Source organism: Triturus cristatus, chromosome 7 (genome assembly GCF_964204655.1).
Source record: "Triturus cristatus chromosome 7, aTriCri1.1, whole genome shotgun sequence".
Taxonomy (NCBI): domain Eukaryota; kingdom Metazoa; phylum Chordata; class Amphibia; order Caudata; family Salamandridae; genus Triturus; species Triturus cristatus.
In genome coordinates, this window is record NC_140590.1 from 1,383,294,549 (window position 1) to 1,383,320,117 (window position 25,569).

The 25,569-nt window shown below is 48.4% G+C and overlaps 1 protein-coding gene across 1 annotated transcript in view; it reads right to left on the reverse strand.

Moving 5' to 3' along the window:
* Nucleotides 1-4,556: 4,556 nt before the first annotated feature.
* The window catches only part of GGT7 (gamma-glutamyltransferase 7), a 278,286-nt gene continuing 257,273 nt past the window's right edge, over nucleotides 4,557-25,569 (reverse strand). Inside the window, exon 15 of the mRNA XM_085619105.1 lies at nucleotides 4,557-6,402. Within this exon, the coding sequence (XP_085475231.1) occupies nucleotides 6,239-6,402 (164 nt within the window). The 3' untranslated portion in view covers nucleotides 4,557-6,238. The remainder of the gene's footprint in view (nucleotides 6,403-25,569) is intronic.

A 25,569-nucleotide genomic window follows, 5' to 3' on the forward strand; every position in this document is an offset into this window, starting at 1 on the left:
AGCAGCGGTATAGCAGACATCGCAAAAAACATGCTGGCTGCTTTTACTCCATGTCAGTTGATTTTTTTCATCTTATGAACGCATGTATTAACAATTGACCTTGTATTTAGAATATGCTGAGGAAAAATAATTTTAGTGTATTAAATAAGACTCTTGTATCGCTCATTCTGCTTTTTGAAGGAAATAATGAATTTTAGAGAGAAGATGAATCGAAAATTAGTGGAGTTTTTAAAATGTTGTATTACATTAATTTTACCTCTACTGTAAGGATTTTCTAATTTAATATTTTTTATTTCCTAACCTATTTGTAAAATAAAATTATTCACCTCGTATTTTTATCATTTTTGACGTTGATATTGATTCCTTTTTTTGATTCCCCACCAATGGTAGTACCCCTTTGGGGTGATAGAGTGGAAATTCTGCAGCTATTATTTCAGTTGCCTTGCATACCGCTCTTTCCTTAATTTAGTTTATTGCCTAATATGTTTTGGTCCCCATTTAGATTTACAAATCTCCCGGTCTTGCTGCTAGTTTTATTGATTGACCATTTCCATTTGCTTGAAATCTCTTCCACTAGCTATGGTTTAGGAGTGTTCGGACACTTCCACCTTACTAACCCTTCCCTCATTTCAGACCGCACTCTACTGACATTCTTCCACCCATATTCTCTTTCAATTCCTTTTTTGCTACATTTCCATACCCTGTGCCACTTTAGGCCTTTTTTAAAAATAGTATAACTTCTTTCCCCCCAACTGTCCATCTTTAGACTAAAATCATAATGCTTATTTTATATATGGTGCAAGGACAAGAGATATTGAAGCTAAATCAGCAAGTGAGGAATGTTATGTTACAGTAATTTGTAAAGTGCATGGCAACCAGAAAAGGGCTTCCCAGCGCTAGCCAGCTACTACAGGGAGAACCAAGAACATACAAAAGGCCGATGCTGCAAACAGCCCGGTCCTCAGCTGCTTTCTAAAGCAGAGATGATTGGAAATTATATGTAAAAGTGTAGGCACGTTATTCAAAAGTACAGAAGTTATCACTCGAAAGAGACGTCCTCCCATCCTAGCCAGCTTGATGCGAGATACCATCGCCAAATTTGCATCAGCCGATTGAAGAGAGCTGGTAGGGCAGTAGGGCTGAAGCAAGACAAACAGACTGGAAGCCCCCTGCTTGTTTATATTTTGGTGGGCAACGCAGAGGGCCTTAAACTGAAAGCGATTTTCTATTGGAAACCAGTGCAATTTACAGAGTAACTTAGAGCCTGAGCAGAATTTTTGCAGGTAGGAAAGTAGTCTTATTGCTGCATTTTGAACAATTTGCAGCCTGATTTTCATATGCCTGCGAAAGCCCAAATATAAAATGTTGCAGTTATCCAGGCAAGAGTTGATTAAAGACTGGATGACCATCTTCCGAACAAGGAGGTGAAAAAAGCGAAGAATAGTTTTGAGGCTTCTGAGGATGCAAAAGCATGCTCCTGACAATGCAATGAGTTGTGATGTAAAAGATAGCAAGTCTTCAAACCAAACTACCAGATTGTTTACAGCAGATTTGGGCTTGGGGGTGACCCTAACACATTCCAGTGTTCTCCCCATTCTTGACAATTTTTACCCAACAGAAGAATCTCTGTTATATTGGCGTTCAGCATCAAACAGTTAGCATGTATCCAGTTGCCAATGGCAGCCATACAGTTATGAAAATGGCCAGCGCAATCGGGAGACCCTGCCGACAGATAAAATAAGCTGGGTGGTATCTGTATAGGATACCAAGGAGATCCTGAAAGATTTCACCACATCAGCCAAAGGCTTTACATAGATGTAAAACAGTGTGGGAGTAAGGGCAGAGCCCTAAGGGACGTCAAGCTTCAAGGATCTCTTAGTAGATGAAAAGTAGGAGATATAACCTGAAAGGTTTGCTCAATTAAGATAGAAGTGCACCAGGCCCATGCCTTGCCCTGTACCTCGGTCTCATGCAGCCACCGTAGGTGTACCTCGTGGTACACCATATCAAAGACAGGGCTAAGGTTGAGCCGAATAAGTGCTGCAGAACCTCCCTCATCAACGGTTTGTCGCAGAACCGCAGTCACTCTAAGTGGAGCAGATTCAGTGCTGTAAGCAGGTCTAAACCCAAAGGGTCTAGCAGCTTTTTCTTCTCTAAGAAGTCCACCAGAAGATTGTTCACATGTTTCTCCACCAGGTTCACCAGAAGAGGAAGGAGAATGATTAGCTGATAATTTTCTGGCTGGGTGGGGTCAAGCGTGGATTTTATTTTGGCAAATAAGGGGTTGGGGTACTAAGTGGATCCTGTGCAAATCACTTGGTTTGCAATGGTAGAGTACCCTTAAGCTGGTACTATGGGCTGTATTAAAGACTGGACATTTGCATTCATAAAAAAGTACTATAGAAATAGGCAACTCTTAAACTACTAGTTAAAAAAATAAGCAATTGTGTTTGGCTGAGAGAAAAATGATTTTAAGATAGATATTGACCTGTACAGAGGTTCAAGTTTACAGAGGTTAAAAGGCAAGTCAGCCCATTGTTTCTTAGGCATGACACCATTCTTTGGGAAGAATTTTCTGGCAGAAAAGAAATGCCCTTTTAAGAAACACACACTAGCATTTTTGTCACCAAGTAATAGCACAAATATTTTTTGTCAACACCAGAACTGGGGTGGGAAAACAATCTTGATTTTTGGGTTACTGGGCTTGGAAACTGACATGCATGATTAAAAGGTATTGGGACTACCTACTTTGAACGCTGTTAACATCCAGTATTAAGTACTGCTAAAATATAATGCTCTCAAGTGACGCACGATTTTAGTGTAACAAACAACTGGTAACCTGCTCTGACCACCTAATATAAAATCTTATGCACAGCAATGGAAAGGTCATATTGGACCAATATTTCAGAGTCAAGGGACCAGCATTACATCTTGAAAACTATGAACATGAGGACCTAGAAAGAATGGAGAAAGCTTTAGTGAAAATACTAGTAATGTCAAACCCAAAATGAAGAATCCATAATTATGTAAAATTTCTAACATACGATGGAAAAAAGAGTAATGACTATAACTCTAAATCAGATTAACCCTAACCATTACCAGTCTTAACCTCTCCCTTAACCAAACCTTGAGTCGAATTCTAAACCTCGCTTATTTGTGTGCTAACTTGAATAGTAACCCTTAACTTACCTCAACTTAAAACTCTTGTTCTTTTAAATATATGTTATAGTGCTTCATATATTTGCCACAACAAAAACACATTTAGTTTCTTTTTCTCATAAATACTCAAGAACAAAAGTTCATGATTATCAATTTCCCTCATACTGCTTTTGATGTTGTGGGTTTTTGCATTCTAATTTCTCACACTGACATAATTATAAACATTACTCATCTGACAAGGCAGAGACAGTGTTGCGGTCAATCTACCCTCCCTTTCTTGATTAGCTTAGAGATCTGGAGTCTCTTAATAAGTTTCCAAAAATGTATTTCTGTCGTCAGAAAATCAACACTGTTGTGAATCAAGCAAAGGGCCCTCAGTACATTACATTATGCATCTATTCATCGTGAAGACACCATGTCACAATGACGGTAGCCCCACCCTAAACAGGGCAAGGCAACCGTCACTGATTTTTCCATATAATGCGAGGCAGAGCCAGGCAGGGAAAACTAACAATGGTCCACTCACTGGCACACTACTTGATGTCAGGGTATTTTGTCTTTTTACGCAAAAACTTTCAGTTTAAGTGTTTATAAAAAACAAAATAAATGTCAACAGGCTAAAAAACCCACAACTGTCAGCTTTGCGTTCGCCTGAGCGCCTAGTGCATCTGCTTCACAGGCAGGCACATTTAACGCTCAGAGACCCCCGCCAGGCATGTGGGGATCTCCAAGTTTGGTGGGCTGTCACGCTTTAAATGAGTAACAGTACTTTTCATTTGTGTGCATCCTGACACATACTGCACTGCAGTACTACAAGTGACAGAATGCATAATAAAAAGCAGACTTGGTGGACTACAGACACCTTCGATCATAAATAGTCAGATGCATTTCTCCTGCTGAGAGACAATGATGTTCAATGCTGTACATATTACTTGGAGATTATGGAGCTTAAAAATATTTCTTGAGTCTCCCAGAATTTAAGCATATGAATCCTAGATGACATCGGTAGTCATAATTCAGCAATATTTACAACTTTTTTTTAAAACACTGAAAATCCCAAGGTAGAGAGAGAGAAGGTACACGCTAGCTTTTTTAAAAGAAAAGACCTCATAACGATTAGTGCTCCAGGACTGTAATAATACCAGTGACATGACTTATGCTTTCGAAAAATGATATGGATAGACTGGCCCGTCCTAAACTCTTATTTCTTGAGGCTGAATGGCCAAGAATAGGCCACACTGGGTAATCTAAATTGGCCTCTGCCATGTCGTTGCCATTTATGCTGCATATCTATCTACACAAGACCCACTGCAAAGGAATTAACTGTGGATGGAGTAGATGCTACCATGTTGGAAGCCACACTATGGAGGCACATGTAATACACGGTGGTGCTTAGTGCAGTGGATGGGGTACATTGCACTCTTCTTAAAGAGTCATGGATCCATCCACAGTTGTCAGAGTAGCAGTACCTCACTCAAGCAGCAACACAGCCTACTCCCTGTTGACAATAAATCCAATGATTAGGCTTTCCTCTGAGGAGGGAGTTTGATGATTACAACCACTTAAAAAAAAACTCGAACACCGTTGCCTGTAAGGTTTCCAAATTCAGCAGCTGGCTACGGCACTCCAATAATTTAAGTAATGAGCGACAGAATATCAAAGTTACAAAATCAATTCACATAAAAACGTAAGCAGGTCTGTACCATGCACTAGTGGCACAAGTTGTGGTCAATTGAAAGCAAGGATGAAATGGGAACAGCCTGCAGGATGCTACAGAATCATCTGGGTACACGATGGAGGGTTAGAGTGACGTCATAACCAGCAGACGCGTTCAATCACACCAACCCCAAGCCAATAGAACCATATATACGCCCACTAATCTTCTGCCGTGCAATGTCACCACCAGAAAGCTTGATATTCTACATACAGAAATGCATCCACCTATAAGGCAGGGTGGGGCACTGGCTTGGGCTCCACTGGTCTTCCTCTGCTTTTAGGCTATTTTCTTAAGCCGTGGCACTAGCTGGCTAAAATCACCCTCTGTAGTGGGGTTTGCACTACCTGTATAACATTGGTTGGTTTACCATAGCTCCCAAGATGAGCTGTCTCAGAAGATGATTCGTCCACGCACAGACACTGCGGTGATTGTTGGAATTGTGAGTGAGATTGCAGGTCTCCACCAAGATATCACAAAATGGCGAACACTGCTTGCCCTGGAGTGTAGCTTCTACACCTTCAACATGCAGGCACCCAGCCCTGCCAGCATCAGCAAACATGTCTTCATAACTGGCATACTCTTCATGAAAGTGTACAGCAAACATCTGTAGACCATGCATTTGGCCCCTGCTTGTGTCTTATGTAAACCTGAAATTTATAAGCACTGCGCTATTGCAATTCAAGAAGTCTAATTTGACTGCTTTTTAATCTTGCAGCTTTAAAACAGATGACTGGAATATGGATCGAATAAAACTGCTGTCACTGTTTGGTAAATTTAGGCTCCTCACTTTCAGGAGTCTGCTGCCAGCAACAGCTCCAGCGGAACTGCCTCAAGGGAATAACCAGCAGAGTTTGAACTCTGAGCACAACAATATTGTGAAAGGGATCATAGAGTTGTAAACACACCTATATTCTAAAAAAGTAAACGAGTGATGGCACCATCATTTGTAGTGCTATCATGGAAGCAATACATCTGAAAGTAGTAACGTTAGAGTTACTAGAGTTTGGGCTGGCTAAGGGATCTGGGTGTCAGCCATGCATTACTATGGACTTGGCAATAAAAATCCAATTTAGAATGAAACTGGCAAGTGCATGGGCACGCACTCGTGAAAGAGGCACAAGGGACTGCTTGTAAAACTTATACCTGCCCCATCTACAGCCAGGTGTTCAGACGGTGTGCAGTTATTTACTGTCCAGAAAAAACATTTGTGAGGCACAGGCAACAATTCCCAACAACCACGGAACACACTGCGCCTCACATGCCAACATGAAAAGTGCTAGGGTGAGTATTGTGCAAATCATCCAGTTCTGGTCTGGAGTGCTGTTGGCGCGATGTGGAGTACACACTAACACGTTTCAAGGCCTAAAGTACTGTAGCAGCTCCTGCGTCAGCGCTCCTTGGGTCTTTGACACCAATGATGAGGTCATTGCTTCTTCTTGCTCCATGGACCACTGATAGGAAATCGACTCTCTTCACAATGTGACCTCTAGCTTGCAGGAACTCAACATCGTCCTGAAGAAATTCATCTACAAGAAAAAGCACACAAAGAAATCTCAGTCGAAAGCAACTCTTATCTATTGCCCACTACAGATTGTTGGCCAAGCCTGAACGGTTTTAGATAAGCAACCTTCTTTTTTTATGTTTATCATCTCTTTATTATTAAACACAGCAGTCAAATTCATAATACATAAATCGTTAGCCAAGAGGAAAAAGACAGAACATAATTTCTGTGGAGTAAAGGAAGAGGGGACAGCAATCGAAGAGATAATAACAATACTTAATAGATAGAACCCAGAATAGTAATGATTAGGATTACAGCAGGACCTAATCATTCCACTGAAATCTAGTCCATATCTTCTCAAATTTCTTAACTGAATACCAGCCCCTGACTTTAGCAACTGTTCGTTCACACTCATATATTTGTCGCAAAGATGCCCACTAACCTTGGGTGGATACGGATCAATCCAAGTACGGGTGATGCATAATCGGGCTCGAACAATTATAATTGTAACTAGAGCGCTAAGATGTCCATCCAGTCCCCCTTCATACCCCAAGAGCAGGTCTTTTTTTCCAGTCGGAGATCGAACCCAATCCGAGCTGTCAGGGTTAGAATGACTTCACCCCAGTAAGTTTTGAATTTAGGTCACGGGACAAACATATGGGGTAAATCGGCAGCTAAAAGATCGCACTTCGGGCAAAATGTCTTCTCTGAGGATTGAGTCCGTGTCCACTGAAAGATACGACTGTGTGTGTAATATATCATATACATGGTTTTAAATTGCTGTACTTTAAGATTGACTGATACTACCGATTGATCTAGTACCGCTAGAGCCTCCTGAATCTCCGTAACAGATACTTCCGTTGCTAAGAGTTGTGTCCACTTTGATGCCGTTCTCAAACTATCATCCGAGATGTCCGAAAGTAGTTTCTGATAAAAAAAGGCAATAGTTACTGTATTAGATAAGGAGTATAGACAAGGAAGAATTTCAGGTGGATCATGATCAACTATCAAGTTAGAGCCGCGGGCTAAGTAATCCCTTACTTGAAGGTACTTACAAAAGGAATTATTTGCAAGCCCGTACTCTTCCTGCAGTAATGTGAAGTAGGGCCGGACTGGCCGTAGGGGGCACCGGGCATTTGCCCGGCGGTCCGACAGGTTGGGGGCCGTTTTTGTTAAATGGCCGTTTTTGCAGCATAGCTGCAATACCGGCCCCTGTAACAAAATCAGCCGAAACCGGCCGTGGCAAACAGCTCGGCCACACCCCCAAACTCCCTGGGGGCCAGCTGAGCACTTTGCCAGGGCCGGTTTTTGTTCCCAGTCCGGCCCTGATGTGAAGGTCCTAAACCCTTTTGAATCATACAGTTGCCTGAGCTTATATAACCCGTTTTGTAGCTACGTCTTTACAAACAAGTTGTGAGAGATATCTGGAAATAGGGGATTAAACCATAAGGGAGTATGCACGTGTAAGGTAGGCAGCTAGTACCTAAAGCTTATCTCCTGCCAAATCCTAACTGCATCTCTAACTACCTTCAACCTAACCCTTTTGAAGTAGTTAGGGACCGCCATTTGTTGGAGTGTATATCTGACATCTGAACCAAGCGCTAGCTGATATCCAAGCATAGTTATGCCAGCCTCAATTCCTGTCAAAAGCCTCCGTATCCTACCGGCGAACGCAGCCTAAAAGTATAACTTAAAGTCAGGTAGGTTAAAGCCCACTTGCCAATAATGAAGTTTAAGAAACTTAATGCCGTGCCTTGCCCTGTTATAACCCCAGAGAAAGATGCTGATTATACCTTCAAGCCGTTTAAAAAAAGAATCGGGACGCGAAGTGATATAGCATGAAATAAGTATAAAAATGTTGGGAATATATTCATCTTGATGACATTACACTGCCCCAAGATGCTGAGAGGTAATCGATGCCAAGCCCGTACTTCCACAGGTACAGTTTTCAACAGAGGCTCGTAGTTAAGTGGAATATACTCTCTTCCACAAGTTCACTTAACCGAACACCCAAATAAGTAGTCATCACTGGCGATTGAATACATGCTTGGAAGTTCAATATAATCTGTGTTTTGGACAAATTAAGCTTATATCCGGAGAAAGTGCCTAATGATTCCGCTTCCCTTGATACACTCTGCAGTGATGCCAGCGGATTGATGGCGAATACTGCGATGTAATCGGTGTAAGCCGTGACTTTTAACTCAACTTCGTTCATCTTTACTGATTGTATACTATGGTTACCTAAAAGCTGTCTATGGTTCGATATTTAAAACAAATAATATAGGGGATAAGGGGCAACCCTGACATGTGCCTCTGTATATAATAAATTGAGAAGAAACGATTCCCCCAATGATAACCTTAGCAAAAGGATTTTTATAAAGCTTCTGAATCATTGTAATATACCGGGTACCAAGTCCAAATGTGGCCAGTGTTTCCCATAGTGTTTCCCACTTAACCCGGTCAAACGCATTTTCGGCACCTAGCATTATCATGCCGATTTGCTTTTTCAATTTCCCTGTCACATCGAATGCTGTTATCGCCGCGTTAATATGAGAGACTTTTTTTCTACCAGGAACAAATCTATGTTGTTGTATAGATACCAAATTATGTAGACAAGGAGCCAATTGCATCGCCAAGATTTTAGAGTAAACCTTGATATCATTATTTATCAGTGATATAGGTCGGTATGAACCTCTATCCTCCGGAGTTTTGTCTTTTTTTAAAGAACACTACCAAGTTTGTCGAGCCCCAAGAAGCCGGAGCATCCCCACCATTTACCATATGGCTGCATAAGTCATTGAATTTCGATATTAGAATGTCATTAAACACCTTATAGAATTCAAGTGGTATCGCATTATCCCCAGCAGACTTACCAACCGCAAGATTATTATTGGCCTCTTCAATCTCATCAGGGGTTATATCTCGTTGGAGTAGCTCTTCCTGCAAAGTATCTAGATTGGGTAGATTACTCCCTGTCAGATAATCGGTCAGCATGTCAACATCCAAGCCAGATGGCTTACAGTAGAGTTCTTGATAAAAAGCCTGAGTTGTTCCACTATATCAGGAGGACCATCAGTACCCCTTATACGTGTGAGACAGTTCTGTGCCCTTGTATCAGCAATATGATGAGCTAAGAGACTACCGACCTTATCACCGTTTTCATATTGGTGTGTTCTATTCTTCTGATAGCTAGTGACAAATTGCTCATTCAGGCCCCTATTAACCTAGCACTTACCCGAAACTTTTTTGAATTCGAAGGACAATACAACCTACAAGTACATGGCACTTCAAGGGGGAGTACCTTTGCTCCCAGCCTGGCCTGTCTGTATGTCCATGCTTTTGAATCAGCATATATCCAAAGTGAACTTAACCCATTTAACATCAATATACGGCTCTGGAGACGTTTAATTGATGATGTGCTGGTGATATGGAAGGGCAAACCAGCAGAAGCCACAAACTTTGCTACCTGGTTGAATGCCCTTGATCCACACCTACAATTCATGATGTCAATAGGGGGAAATGAGCTACCATTTCTAAACCTTTCGATACAAGCAGAGAATGGGAAGCTAATAACTGAGGTATATTACAAACCTACGGACCGTGAAAATCTTTTACATTTTGACAGCTTCCACCCTTGTAGCCTGCGAGAAAATCTACCAGTAGGTCAGTTTCTCCGGCTACGACGTAACTGCATGGAGGAAGAAGAATATAGAACACACTCAAGCAAATTGCGTAATAAACTCCTTGAGAAGAATTACCCGAAAAGAATAATAAAAGCGGCTGACAAAAGAGCCCTGAACAATAACAGAGATCAGCTCCTGGAAACCTGGAAGTGACAAGAAAAAGATTCTTATTTGTGTCTCAACCTATAACACACTACCCAACTCCTTCCACAAAATAATAAAGAGGAATTGGAGGATACTGTCAACAGGGGGTCCCAGGATTGAGAAGCCCATGTTCTCATTTAGAAAAGGGACAAGTATAAAAGGTCTTCTGATACACACACGCCCCAAAAGAATCCCAGAAAAAAGCACACAGTCCACACTATGGAACCTCCCTCCACCGTCCGGGCATTAGCCATGTGGCAAGTGTAGAGTATGTCCTCTGACAAAAAAAGTAAAGGAATTAAATAAGAATCCCAGAAAAAAGCACACAGTCCACACTATGGAACCTCCCTCCACCGTCCGGGCATTAGCCATGTGGCAAGTGTAGAGTATGTCCTCTGACAAAAAAAGTAAAGGAGTTAAATATTGGTTTAAGGACACCTTGGAAGTTAAAAAATCTCACAGATTCTAATTAAAAAAATGTGGTGTGGGGGCGTGGTCTCGCTGTTAATGGCGTGAGACGCACGTCGAGGAGCTCCGGCCAGCCGCCATACTTTTGAGCCATTATCGCTGAGCTGGGGCTCAATCGGCGCCACTTTTCGGGGCGCACTGATTGCGGAGAGTGAGGGGCCTCCACAGATGAGCAGACGACAGCGGGGGCTCGCTGGCAGCGGTGGGATTGTGGCCTAGCGCCGGCCTCCTGGCTCTGGGTGCTGGGCTGCCATCTTGTGGTCTCCCCTGAGGCCCGCAAACAATCTCCCGGGCCCCCTGGACTTCCATGGTGCTGAGGCCCGCCAGCAGAGGCGCCGGAACACGCCGGAGACGGCCTGCGGTGGCCGTCGGCGCCTCATGATCTAGCCGAGGGCTCCTCTTTGTCGCTCCGGCTGCCTGCCATTTTGAGGTCCGGCACGGGCCTGGTGGCGGCCGGGATTGCCTGGAGCGGCCGCCGCCAAGGCGAGCCTCTGAGGACAGAACCCGGTGGCGGTGAGTTGCGCTGCTGTGTGGCTGGCGGCGAGCTGGAGCGGAGGGGGTGGAGGGTCCGGTCCCGGGGGGGGCCGACCTGACCCTACTGCGAGGCACATTGGACTTGGCGTGCAGGGGCCGTGCTGAAGGTGGAGAAGTGGTGTCGGGACGTTGCCCCGGAGAGTAGACCCCCGCAGTGACCACGCACCCTGCATTAATTACCCAGGCCTGAGCAAGAGGCCTCACTTTGGAATCGCTGCTGAGGGGGCCTCGCACACAGCCTTCCAGGCCTGCACCGGCCCACTGGGCACCGATTCACTTGGCCATACAGCTGGGGCTCGCGGGGGGACCGGCTTGATGTTGCTGCGCACGTCCCTCAGAACGGACCGACCCTGACACCGCCTGGACCTTTGTAGACTAGTGGGACTGGGGTGCTGCAACAACTTCTCTGCACCGCTTTTACCCCTGCGGGCCTCGGTCTCTGTGCTCTCCTCTGGTGACCCCTGCAACGACCTGGCCCCGGAACAGGGGGTACAGCGCCTAGGGGTGCGTGGACGCTGGGCGTTGGGCTGTGACCCCGCTGCACGCCCCCCGCAGCGACCTTATCTCGGGCCTGCCTGCTTGTGGATTCCCGAGCGACATTCCGGCGCGGGATCCACCGGAGTCCTTCCCTGACTGCGCAGGCTGCATTGGGCCTTGCTGCGCTGGACTGCATGACCGCGGCGTATGAGGAGACCGGCCTAGCCTGGGCGCGCTCAACCTGCGGGGGTGCCTCGCCTCTGCGCCGGAGCATTGGTGTTTTGTTTTTATGCCCTGCTGGCTGGGGCCCCTGGAGAAGATCCTTGGTGCAGCTGCACCTTGACAGGCTTTGCCCCCCCCTTGGCCACCGCGAGGCCCTGCGCTGCCTCACCACGGGGACCCGGCCGGCCACCCAGACCTGCTCCGGACGCCTGATCAAGGGAATATTTTGGCCTGCATTGTTTGACTGTGGGACCCTGCCTGCGTTGGCGGCGAAACACTAGCCTACCCCTGCACGCCATGGCTCCACCTACCCTCCCCCACTCATACTCACTGGGAGGCCTCTCTTACCGTGTCTCGTGTCCTGTCCTACTAACTAGGATTGGGGTAGATACGGCTGTACCCCTTAATTGCCCCCCCCACGGCCTTACGCCCTCCTTTCACCGTTTAGCCGGGCTTTGGAAAGTGCTGGACTCTGCTGGGAGATGACGCGCACCAAGGCGGTGAAGGACGCAGCGGCACCCCCAAAGGACAACCCTGTAGCTGCGCTCTGGGGCAAGTTGGGCGCTGCTGCCCCCGGAGCAATGGCCTCACAAAATGGAGGGGACTCGCCACCGGTCACCCAGTCCTTCATGGCCGGCTTCAAGGCAGAACTGAAGACGTAAATTGGCTCCCTGCACACAGAGGGAGGTCACTGAACTTGGGGAACGAGTGGACAGTCTTGAGTGAACAGTGGATGCACGTACAGAGGACCAAGAGCAACTCTGGCAGCGCCTGGCTACCCTCGAGGAACAACACATTGAATTACCATTAAAGCAGGAGGACTTGGAAAACCGGAGCCGCCGCGACAACCTCCGCATCCGGGGGGTTCCAATTAGGGCCGAGGGGTCAGATATAATGACCTATGTGGCACAGCTCCTCCACGAGGTCTGGGGAGACGATGACGCCTCTTCACCGGCGCTGGATCGTGCACACCGGGTCTCTGACCTCCCTGGTCGACCGGGCCTCCTCCCTGACATTCTGACCCGGTTTCACTTTTTTACGGAAAAGGAGGCAATCCTAAAGGCAGCGCGTTCCAAGCAGGGACTTACCTATAAGGGTGCCAACATCCAGATCTTTCAGGACCTCGCGCCCAAGACGCTTCTGTGATGCCGAGACTTCAGGCCTGTGACTGACAAACTGCGAAGCCTGAACATCCAATACCAGTGGGGCCACCCCTTCACGCTAATCTTCCAGTGGGAATCCAAGCGTCGGATGATATGATCCCTCCAGGAAGTGGCAAATCTTCTTCATCTCTCTCTCACGCCGCCCTCGAGTCCTGCACATCCACCGCACCGTGCCCGGGTTCCTGCCAAACCCTCCTGGTCCCAGGTTAGCCGCAACCAGCGCTCTCTGCATTCCGGGGAGCAATCGTCCTCGCAAGCCAAAGACGACATTTTACAGCACATTTGCTCCATGGAGGTGGATCGCCCCTCGCCTAGCCCTCCGTCCCTAACTCCCTAAGTTGGCTAGGCTCTCACACACGCTGGTGGTGGACCACTCTGGACTATGAACTCGCCTCCTGTGCCTGACGTGGTGGCGCATAGCTCCATGACTCATCAGCATCCCAGCTCCTTGAAAGCAGTGTTGGCGGTGCCGGATCACCTGCCCAGCCCCTGGGCCTCGACTGTCCCTAGACTGGAACAGGACACTGTGGCCCAGTTGGCCAATGTTGATCATTTCATTTTGAATGCCTGTCCCTCTTCTTTCTCCTTCTCTCACCTTTCCTCGGTCACTTTCTCTCTCCTTGGTGGGCGGGGGCGCCTCTTGTGGTTTTTCTTCTGCTCTCCGGAAGATAGCGGTTCTCCCCCTTCTCCCTGCCATTGTCCTGCCTTGCTCCCCTATTAGATACTTAGGCCAGATCGAACTCCCCATAGGTCATGACCACTACCCCCTGCTTGAAAATCTTCTCCTTTAATATCATGGGGCTCAACTCTCCCAATAAGCGGCACCAGATATGGTGATATCTCCTTCAGCAGCACCCTGATATAATCCTTTTATAGGAGACTCACCTGATGAAAGTTGATGTCCCTGGCATGGCCCATCCCCGGTACCCCCTCCAATTCTGGGCTTCGGCCTCCTCCAAAACAGCTGGTTTGGCAATACTCTGTGGCCCTGGTATTTGGAAGGGGAAATCTAAAATCTTCCGCAGCCCAGATGGCCGCTTCCTTGAAGTTGAGGTCTTGATCGGACACCGGTCTCTCACATTGTGCAATATTTATGCCCCTAACCAGGCACAGGATTCTTACCTCAGAGCCCTCTTGAGGGAACAAGTGTCGCAAGGTGACCCTTCACTTATTATAGGGGGTGACTTCAACCTGGTTTGGGACCCCACCCTGGATCGTAGCGATGGCTCTTTTCAGGGAGCCAGGGCTATGTCCTCCGCCTTAAAGAGGAAACTGGCAGATCTCACGCTACTTGACTCTTAGCGGTAGCACTCCCCGAAGATCGTGACTACTCATATTACTCACACGTGCATCGCTTGTGCTCACGTATTGACCATATCCTTATCTCGCATGCCCTTATCGGTGAGACGGTTTCTGCTTCTATGTCCGACATCTCGGTCTCTGACCACGCTCACGTGGAACTTCTTCTGCGCCATAGTTCTGCATGCGCCCCACTCCCGCCTCGCTGGCGCCTCCCTCCACACGTCCTCCGGGACCCTGTGGACGTGGCGGAATTGCGAACGGCCATTGATTCCTACTTTGAACTTAACGATATCCCCGAAACCCCCTTCCCTGTTGTGTGGGACGCATTCAAAGCCACCATCTGCGGCCATATCACCTCCATCGCGATTGCGCGAGCACAGGAAGCGCGCCTTTTCAAAGCTAATCTCACTAGGGACCTGAAGGCCCTTGAAAAGCTCGACCAGGAACGCCCTTCACTTGCTCATAAACGAAGCCTGGCTAAGCTCTGTGGTCAGCTGCGGGCCCATCGAACTAACAAGGCTGAGGGCGTTCTGTTAGCGCTGAAACAGCTCTATTACGAGGGGGGCGACAAGGTGGGCACGGTCTTGGCTCGACGCCTGTGGAAACGTGCAGCTAAGGCCCACATCGCTAACATTCAACTTGGAGACGGCACTCGCGCGACCACGGAAGCTCCTAAATGCGCTGCCTTCCAAACATATTACTCCTCCCTGTATGCCCCAGCCTCGCCCTCCCCAGACCTGATACTGACTCTGCTCGATGCCTGCCCCTTTACCCCACTCAGTAACTACCATGCCCAGCAACTGGAGGACCCAATTACTTGCGAAGAGCCCACTGGGGCCCTGAAGGACCTTTCCATCTAGAAGTCTCCGGGGCCGGACGGTCTTCCCCCATCTTTTTACCGCATGTTCCTGCCGCAGCTTCGGAAGCACCTCGTCCGTCTCTTTAATTACTTCGCCACCGACGCTGGTCCATCCCAGTCTATGGGGCTGGCGGAAATTGCTCTTATTCCTAAACCGGGCAAGGACCCTGCACTCTGCTCATCCTATCGTCCCATAGCACTGCTTGATACGGATCTGAAGATCTACACGAAAATACTAGCTAAACGACTCAATCCACTTCTCCCCAGCCTCATAGAACAGGACCAAGTTGGCTTCATCCGCCATCGCCAAGGCGCGGATAATGTGCGGCGCATTGCCCACCTGGTGAGTAAGGCCCACCATTGGAGCATCCCGGCTTGCCTTCTGTCGCTTGACGCCGAGAAGGTGTTCGACCGGGTGGACTGGACCTTCCTTTGGGCAGTTCTACATAAAATCGGGCTTGGCCCATTAATGATAGCTCGGATGATGGCTCCTTATTCATCACCCACGGCTCAATTACAGGTGAATGGCCTGCTCTCCTCTCCTATCTCGATAGGCATAGGTACCCGGCAGGGGTGTCCCTTGTCGCCCTTATTATTTGCTCTTTTAGTGGAACCCCTTGCCATTTTAATCCGCCAGGCCCCGACATCCACGGCATCCCCCTCGGAGGACACCAGCATAAAGTGGCCCTTTTTGCGGACGATCTCCTGCTTACACTCTCACAGCCCCACGTCTCCCTCCCAGCCCTCCTGGCTCTTCTTCGATCATTTGAGTTGGCGTCTGGTCTTAAAATGAATCACGAGAAATCCTGGGCTCTCAACCTTACGATCCCTCGGGACGAGATCCCTGTGCTCCAGGCCTTAGTTCCCTATCAATGGGCCTCCCACTCCATTCGATACCTTGGTCTCCAGTTAACCCCCACTCTCGCTTCTTGGTCCCAAATTAACTGGCAGAAATGCCGGCAGTCGGTCCTCGGGGACCTACGAACATGGAAATCACTCACTCTCTCCTGGTTAGGGCGGCTACATGCAATTAAAATGTCGGTGCTCCCCAAAATTTTGAATCTTTTTCAATCTCTTCCAACTCCCATCCCGCTCCACCAGATCAGCAGCCTCCAACGAGATTTCACCAGGTTCGTCTGGGGAGGACGCAGGCCGCGTTCCTCCAACAAAATTCTCATGTCTCCTCGCGATAGGGGCGGGGTGGCTTGCCCCAACCTTTTGGAGTACTATTGAGCTTCTCACCTCCGCTTTATGGATGGCTTGGCAAAGCGAAAAGGTATGGTTCCACATGGATAGGGCGGTGATTGGGAGATCCATCTGGGACCTTCTGTGGCAGCACCGGGCCTCGTGGTCGCGCAGTGCCTACTTGGCCCACCCCCCCCACTCGGACGGTATTAGATATTTGGGATAAAATTGCAATCCCTAAGGGCCTCACCACATTCCCGTCCACCTTCACCCCTATTGCTGGGAATCCCCAATTTCCACCGGTAGTACGTCCCCTAGCGTTCTCTGATTAGCTTGACGGTGGGTGTCGGACCATTAGGAACCTCTTCCTGGTTGACACCTTTAAAACTTTCGATCAGTGCAAGGCAGACTTCCAACTCTCGGAGGGAGCTCGATTGCAATATTCCAACTGCAACATTGGATACATACCTCCTCCTGGGCGCAGGCAGCCACTCGACCACTTACACCTTTTGAGCACCTTGTGCGCACCTTTCATGACTCTAAAGGGCTCACATCCCGCACCTATCACGTACTGCAACATCCCCCACTCACTACTCCCCACCTCTATCAGCGCAAATGGCAATCGACCATTACCTCGGACGTAGCCGCCGCCCAGTGGAATCGTCTGTGGCGTGATATCCCGAAGGTCTACCGCTGTATCTCCCAGCGGGAGACCACCTACAAGACCATGACCCAATGGTACTATACGTCTCTCAGATTGCACAAGATGTTCCCTGCGACATCCCCTTTATGTTGGAGGTGCTCGAGCGCCACGGGCGACTTCCTACATATTTGGTGGTCCTTAGCCATATCAAAGAGGTGCTTGGCTTTTCCCTGCCTGCGACCCCTGCCACAGCTGTTCTAGGCCTCAAACCTGACAATCTGCGTGAGCGCTCACACACAAAGACTGGCACATTTCCTTCACATGCTAGGCACTGCCAAACAGCTCAGTGCCCTGTACTGGAAAAAATACGGAGACCCCCCCAATCAATGTTTGGTTCACACGCCTATGGCACACTGTCTCTATGGAATTGCTCACTGCTCACTGCTCGCCTGCAGTCCTGTGATTCCCATTTTACTAAACTGTAGCAACCACTTGTTACCCATCTCTGCAAACTGGAACACACCCGCTTCCAGCCCCCGAAACTCCCAGCCCTAAGCCTCTTCGAGGATGCAGTCTACCCCCCAGGATTCTGAATAGACCCCCCCCCGCATGCCGTTCGCTACCCCTTGGGGCTTAGCGCTTTCCTCCTTCCCCCTCGCTCACCTCCCCTCTTTGTCTCTCCTACTTTTTCTCTTCTTCTCCTTCTTTCCCTTCTTCTTTTGACTTGCCATCTGCTCTTTCCATATTTATGACACGTATTGGCAATTGCTCTCTGACGCGGCCGGCCCACATTGGGTTGTAGGCGACTTGCTGTGTAACCCGCATGCCATATTGTTCAGTTGTGCTTCTTACTGCTGCCTATCGACTGCCTATCTATCCTACGCGGCTGGCCCGTAACATAGGGTTGTAGGCGAAACGCTGTGTCCATGAGCAGTCCCCTCCTGTCTTTTTTGCAAAATAAACTGTTTGAGCAGAAAAAATGTGGTGTACATAATCAAATGTCCATGCAATCTTTTGTTTGTGGGTATGACGAGACAAATCTGTACCAGAACAACAGAGCACCGTAGTACTATCCGGTGCAAAAGAGAAGCCACTAGACTAACACAACATTACATAGAAAAAGGCCACAATGACCGAGAGATGGAATGGTATGTGTTAGAAAAACTTACACAAACACGCCCGATTTGAGTGAGCCCCTATTTCTATTTGAACAACGATGGGTCTATAGACTACGTATAGATTTACATGGTCTGAACGACGAGATTCTCTGGGGCAGTCTAAAATGATGAAATCAAGTTCTTTTACCAGACACAAGTGGGTATTTTCCAGGATTACCTGTAAAAAGGAATATGCTACTTACCAGTATGCATCTATTCTTGGCATGTAGAGCTGCAGAGTTGTACACTTAGCATAGATCGCCATCTGGTGTTGGGCCCGGATGTTTGCAGTTTGTTTTTGTTCTTTGGACAGTCTTTGGAAGTCACGAGTTCGGTGACTCCTCCTTCGGTCCGTACTGCGCATGGGCTTCGGCTCCATCCTCAGATTGTTTTTCGCCAACAGGGAAATGATGGAGCGTAGTAATAACAGTGAGAAACCCATGTGTGTTGTATCTAAATAAGATAGACTGGAACGGATACAGGTAGCCGGGGAGGCGGGTGGGCGTGTACAACTCTGCAGCTCTACATGCCAAGAACAGATGCATACTGGTAAGTAGCATATTCCGTTCGAGGCATATGAGCTGCAGATTGTACACTTAGCATAGATTATATAGCAGTACCCAACCTTAGCGGCGACCACCGGTATCCGTTGCAGCGGTTTGAAAAAGTGTCTTTAGTACAGCCTGGCCCACACTAGCTTGCTGCTTGGAATGCACATCTACACAGTAATGTTTTGTGAAGGTGTGCGGTGTTGACCATGTGGCTGCTTTGCAAATGTCATCTAAGGGTATGTTCCCTAGAAAAGCCATAGAAGCCCCTAACTTTCTAGTAGAGTGGGCTTTAGGTGGAACAGATAATGTTCTTTTTGCCTTTTGATAGCAAATTTGTATACACTTTACAATCCACCTAGCTTTCCCTGATTTAGAGATGGGGTTGCCTTTATGTGGTGGAGAGAAGGAAACGAACAATTGTTTAGTCTTCCTGAAAGGTTGCGTTCTTTGTATGTAGTACAGCAAAGCCCTTTTAACATCAAGTGTGTGTAAGGCCCTTTCTGCAACAGATTGAGGTTGCGAGAAAAAGACAGGTAATTCCACCGATTGATTGAGATGGAAGGGGGAAATGACCTTGGGCAGAAACTTCGGATTCGTACGAAGTATGACCTTGCTGTGATGTATTTGTAGGAAGGGTTCCTGTATAGTGAACGCTTGTATTTCACCAACCCTTCTAAGGGAAGTGATAGCTACGAGGAAAGCTGTTTTCCAGGTGAGGAACTGTAGCTCACATTTATGCATTGGTTCGAAGGGTGGACCCATTATCCGTGTAAGAACTACATTTAGATTCCATACAGGGGAAGGTGGTGCCCTGGGAGGAATTACTCGTTTAAGGCCTTCCATAAAGGCTTTAATAGCAGGCACTCTGAAGAGTGATAAATGCTGTCTGTTTTGTAGATAAGCAGCAATCGCTGCTAGGTGTAGGCGTATGGATGAATATGCCAGGTTACACCTGTGAAGATGGAGCAGATAGCATATGATGTGCTGTATGGATGCATCTAAAGGGTTGATTGTATTGTTACGGCAGTAAATTACAAATCTTTTCCACTTTGCGGCATAGCATGCTCTAGTGGTAGGACGTCTGGCTTCCATGATGATGTTCATGCAATCAGGGGGAAGGTTAAGGTATCCAAATTCTAAGATTTCAGGAGCCAGATCGCAAGGTTGAGCTGAGCTGGGTCCGGGTGCCTGATTTCTCCATGGTTCTGGGTTAGGAGGCATGGGGGCAGGTGCAGTTTTTGGTGTGGTACCACCGATAGCTGTAGTAGTGTGGTGTACCACGGCTGCCTGGCCCATGTTGGGGCTACCAGAATGAGTGTGAGGGAGTGCTGCTGTAGCTTCCTTACCACTAACGGAATTAGTGGGAGAGGTGGAAAGGCGTATGCAAATCTGCCTGACCAGTTCATCCATATCCCTTTGGACAATGGGTGTGGGTATCTGGCGGCGAAGCTTGGGCATTTTTTGTTTTCGTGGGTGGCGAAGAGGTCTATCTGAGGATGCCCCCACTGTTGGCAGAATGGGTGAAGAACTTGTGGATGCAGTTCCCATTCGTGTAGTTGTTGCGTTTGTCTGCTGAGCAGATCTGCCATGGTGTTTTGTACGCCTGGAACGTGCTGTGCCAGGAGAAAGATGTTTTGGGGAATTGCCCATCTCCATATGCTCTGGGCTAAGCGGGAGAGCTGGGGAGAGTGTGTCCCCCCCTGTTTTTGGATATAATACATTGCAGTCATGTTGTCTGTGCGAATGAGGACTGCTTTGCCCGAAATCTGTTTTTGAAAAGATTTTAGGGCTAGAAAGATCGCCAAGAGCTCCAGATGGTTGATGTGGAGCGATTTTTGCTGTGGCGTCCATAGACCTTGCATTGTGAGGTGTAAGAGGTGCGCTCCCCAGCCGGAGAGCGATGCGTCCGCTGTTAGAATCACCTGAGGAACCGGGTCCAGGAACGGCCGCCCTTTGGAAAGGTTTGTGGTGTTTCACCACTGCAGAGAGTGATGGGTGCGGCCGTCCACCAACACCAGATCCGTCAGCTGACCCTGGGCCTGGTTCCAGTGTCATGCTAGGCACTCTTGAAGTGGACGCATGTGGAGTCTTGCATGGGGCACTATGAAAATGCAAGACGCCATCATCCCTATGAGCTTCATAAACACTCTTGCTGGAAGAGAGTGTTGAGGAAGGAATGTTTTGCGCAAGGCTTGTATGCTTGCGATTCTGGCTGAGTTTGGATAGGCAATACCTTTGGAGGTGTCTATAGTTGCCCTGAGATATTGCTTTGTGTGAGATGGTAGGAGGTGGGACTTTTGGTAGTTCACCGTGAAGCCTAGCCGGTGGAGTAGTTGAATGGTGCTGTTGGTATGTTGCACACATTGGCTGTAGGACGTGGCTTTTATGAGCCAGTCGTCTAGGTAAGGGAAGACGTGAATATGTTGACGCCTGAGGTGTGCTGCTACAACTGCTAGGCATTTGGTAAACACCCGTGGTGCGGTGGTGACCCCGAAGGGGAGAACCGTGAATTGGTAATGCTGACCGTCCACCACGAACCTGAGGTACTTCCTGTGAGAAGGGTGTATTGGAATGTGAAAGTATGCGTCCTTCAGATCCAAGGTAGTGAGAAAGTCTCCCTGACAGAGGAGCGGGAGGACTTGTTGTAGAGTGACCATGTGGAAATGGTCTTAATGTATGTACGCATTTAGAGGCCGGAGGTCCAGAATGGGCCTCAGGGTCCCGTCTTTCTTTGGTATAAGGAAATACAGGGAGTAGACCCCTAGATTTTGCTGATTGACGGGGACCTGCTCTATAGCGTGTTTTTGGAGGAGGGAGAGCACCTCCTGTTTGAGCAGTGTGGAATGTTCTTGAGACATTGGACGGTGCCTTGGTGGGATATTGGGTGGGGTAGATGTTAGCTCGAGACAGTACCCTGACCGAATAATTTGGTTCACCCATTTGTCCGATGTTATGGATTCCCATGCGTGGATAAATTTTTGTAGTCTGCCCCCGACCGGAGTGGGATGGTCTGGGGGGAGTGAAGGGAAGTCATTGTGCGGGCGGGGTTGCAGAACGGGTGGTGTTAGTTTTGCCCCTGCCCTTATTGTTGTTGCCTCTGTAACCACCCCTTTGGTTGCCCTTTGAAAAGGTATTTTGAGGAGGGGACTTGTAGGAGGTAGAGGCGCTATCGGTGGAGTAGCCTCTGCCTGTGCTACGAAAGGATGAGCGTCGAAAGGAGCGTTTATGGGCCTGTGATTGTAGTGCCCCCATAGACTTTGCTGTGTCTGTGTCCTTTTTCATCTTTTCTAATGCTTCGTCCACCTTTGGCCCAAAGAGAGTTTGTTGGTCAAAGGGGTGATTTAGTATGGACGCCTGGACTTCAGGCTTGAACCCTGAGATCCTGAGCCAGGCATGACGACGAAGCAGGACACTGGTATTTATGGCTCTAGAAGCAGTGTCGGCTGCATCGAGGGCACACTTAATGGAGGTGTTTGTAATTGGTTTACCCTCCTGTATTAGGTCATGAGCCTTGCGTTTGTGTTTTTCGGGGAGGTGCTGCATAAGAGCCTCAAGCTCGTCGTAGTGTGCTCTGTCATAGCGCGCAAGTAGCGCTTGTGTATTTGCAATGCGCCACATGTTTGCAGCTTGGGAGGCGGTGCGTTTGCCAGACGCGTCTAGAAGTTTGGATTCCTTATCTGGCGGTGGGGCTTCTCCTGAGGATTGGGAGTTAGCCCGCTTTCTAGCTGTGGACACAACTAGGGAATCTAAGGGAGCAGGGCCCTTAATGTATGCAGGGTCTGTGGGTGCCGCCTTGTACTTCTTTTCTATTCTAGGGTTCAATACCCTGGCCCTGACAGGGTCTTTGAACACCTCTGCAGCATGCTTGGTGACACCTTTAAGCATGGGCAAGATAGATGTGGACTTGTCCTGAATGTCGAATGTGTCCAGTAGGAAGTCGTCTTCCACTGGTTCACTATGCATTTCCACCCCATGGTAGTGTGCTGCTCTCTGCACTAAGTGGTGAAACCCTAAGGAGTCCTCTGGAGGAGACGGCCTGGATGGGTATAGGTCGTCCTGAGGCATATCCGGTATGTCAGGGTTGTGGTAGTCTTCCCATGGGTCTGGGGTCCCCGGTGGAGTGGGGTCCATTGGGGCGTCCGCCGGGTCATAATCTGGATCCCCGTAATCCGGATCTGGGGACGGGGTCGGGGAGTGATGAGGTAAGGGTGGCGGAGACCTGGGAGGGGGAGGGGGTGGAGGAGGAGGTAGTGGGGAGGGCACTCTGAGAGGAGAAGTAGCAGAGTCCTTCCGCTTGGGCGGTGGAGGAGGAGCCGGTGTGTGAAGACGTCTTTTCTTGACAACTAAAGTCAATAGCCCAGTCTTTGGATCTTTAAATAGAGTCTTTTGCAAAGGGTCTGGTGTAAAGAGATCCAGTGGCGCCGAATCGTCCGCTGGCGCCGATGTTTTCGGAGCCGAGGGTTTCGATGGTTTCTGTGCGCCATGCTTTTTTGGAACCTCCGGTTTTTTCGGCGTCAAAGGAGTTTTCGGCGCCGGAGCGTCGGTGCCGACAGATTTGTGTTTGTGTTTTGTCGGCACCGAGAGTCCAGGCTTCGGCACTGGTGGCTTCGGAGTCGAGCTGGGTATCACTTTTTTCGGTGCCGGATGGTGTTTTTCGGCACCAGGCGTCGGCTGGCTCGAGCCCGAGCTGCCGTGAGACTTCTGAGGCTTCGACACCGGGCCCGAAGGTGGGGTGATAGAAGCTGTGTGCTTGGTTTTGCCCAGGCCTGCAGGCGAGGGTGTAACCGGAGTCTCTTTGGTTTTGGGCGCGGGGGTGGGAGGGGGTACAGTACTCACAACCCGATGCGCCGGTGTGATGTCCTCCACGTCGGAGTCGTCGACCTCGGAAGCGCTGACGACGTCGTCCTCCTGCTCGGTGTGTAGTTGCCCCGAAGCTCCGGCGTCGTCTCCGAAGATGTCCGGTGGAGCTGCGGTCGATGAGTGCGCCATGGTGCGTCGAGCTCTTCGATCCCGGATGGTCTTTTTTGATCGAAAAGACTTACAGGCGGGGCAGTCTCTAGCCTCGTGTTCTGGAGAGAGGCAAAGGTTACACACCTGATGGAGGTCGGTGTGGGGAAATTTAGACCCACATTTTGGGCACTTTTGAACGGAGTCCTTTCCATCGGCCGGGACCGGAGTCGAGGAGGGCCCGAAGGCCGGTGCCGATGTACGGAATGGAGAAAAGTGCCGCTTCGAGAGATGAAGATATGATGAAGAAACTCGAAGAACGAGGATTTTCCGTCGAGGCTGGAACCGTAGAAGTTCGAAGCCGGAGCACGAAGTATCACATCCGAGCCCGATGGCGGAAAAAAACAATCTGAGGATGGAGCCGAAGCCCATGCGCAGTACGGACCGAAGGAGGAGTCACCGAACTCGTGACTTCCAAAGACTGTCCAAAGAACAAAAACAAACTGCAAACATCCGGGCCCAACACCAGATGGCGATCTATGCTAAGTGTACAATCTGCAGCTCATATGCCTCGAACATATCATTTATGTCCACTGAATCTACACAGACCGGTAACCCAATATAAAGATTGTCGGGGTAGAATTTGTAAAGAAACTAACAACCACCCCCTTCTCTTTTAACATGACTCTGACTATTAAATTGCACAGCACAAAATAAGAGATAACTTGGTTGATCTATATATTTTGGATCCATCAGAAAACATCCGATGTAGACACTTTGTGATAGACTGAAATTGCTCCACTTTTAAACACACTAGCAGACATAAGCCAGATAGGAGCATTACAACTCCCATTAGCACACAGGACCAGGAATAACGTCCGGGTCCCGGCATTATTTCCTCTCATGATCGGCGCCGGTGAAAGAATGCGCACACACTGAAGCGCCTATAAAAAATCCCATGTGCATGCAGCTAGTCGTACCATCGGTGCAAAGGGGGGACCGGAGTAGATAATATGGTTGGGCGTTCCTTTTGACGAAGTAAGTGGGGTTAAGATATGTAGTGGGGGAATTTCTCCTATGTTAAACGCTTGACCCGTGAAAGGAATGGCCAGAGAGAACTTCAGAGCCCATCTAAATACTTAAGAACCATTACATTTACTTTCTGACAAAAACTGTATATCGGTTCACCAATACACATACCGGTGCTGTTCTGTCATGACAAGAGGGCTGACTAACGTCCTTGGTGTGTCTCACTGGTATTTTTAATCAACAGGGTGCACGCACTGACCTTCAAAATCCTCACTCACACCTACAAATGCCTACACAACAATGGACCCAAATACCTCAATGACAGAATTAACTTCCACGTACCCAAAAGAAACCTCTGATCTTCCAACCTCGCACTGGCTGAAACCCCACGCATCCACAGAGCCAGAGCAGGCGGAAGATCCTTCTCTCACAATTAAGCCAAGACCTGGAACATGCTACCAGCAGACATCAGACGCGCCCCCTCCCTGAACACCTTCAGGAAGACCCTCAAGACCTGGCTCTTCGGCTAAACAGATCTGCGGACCCCCCCTTCAGCACCTTGAAACCCTCACAGGTGAGTAGCGCGCTTACAATTCCCTGATTGATTGACTGACTGTTTGTATTGTTATATGTTCAATACATTTGGAAAAAGGTTTGCTACTTTCACGAGATGTTGTAGAGAAACCAAATTTAGTCACTAAGTAGAACTGGCACAGGGGCCTATACTGATATACTAAGGGTCTACTATGAATTAATCAGCCAAGCACTATCTTGCAAGCAATCTCCTCGAGAACGAGTGGAAGATTCATGACAACACTGAGATTGTTT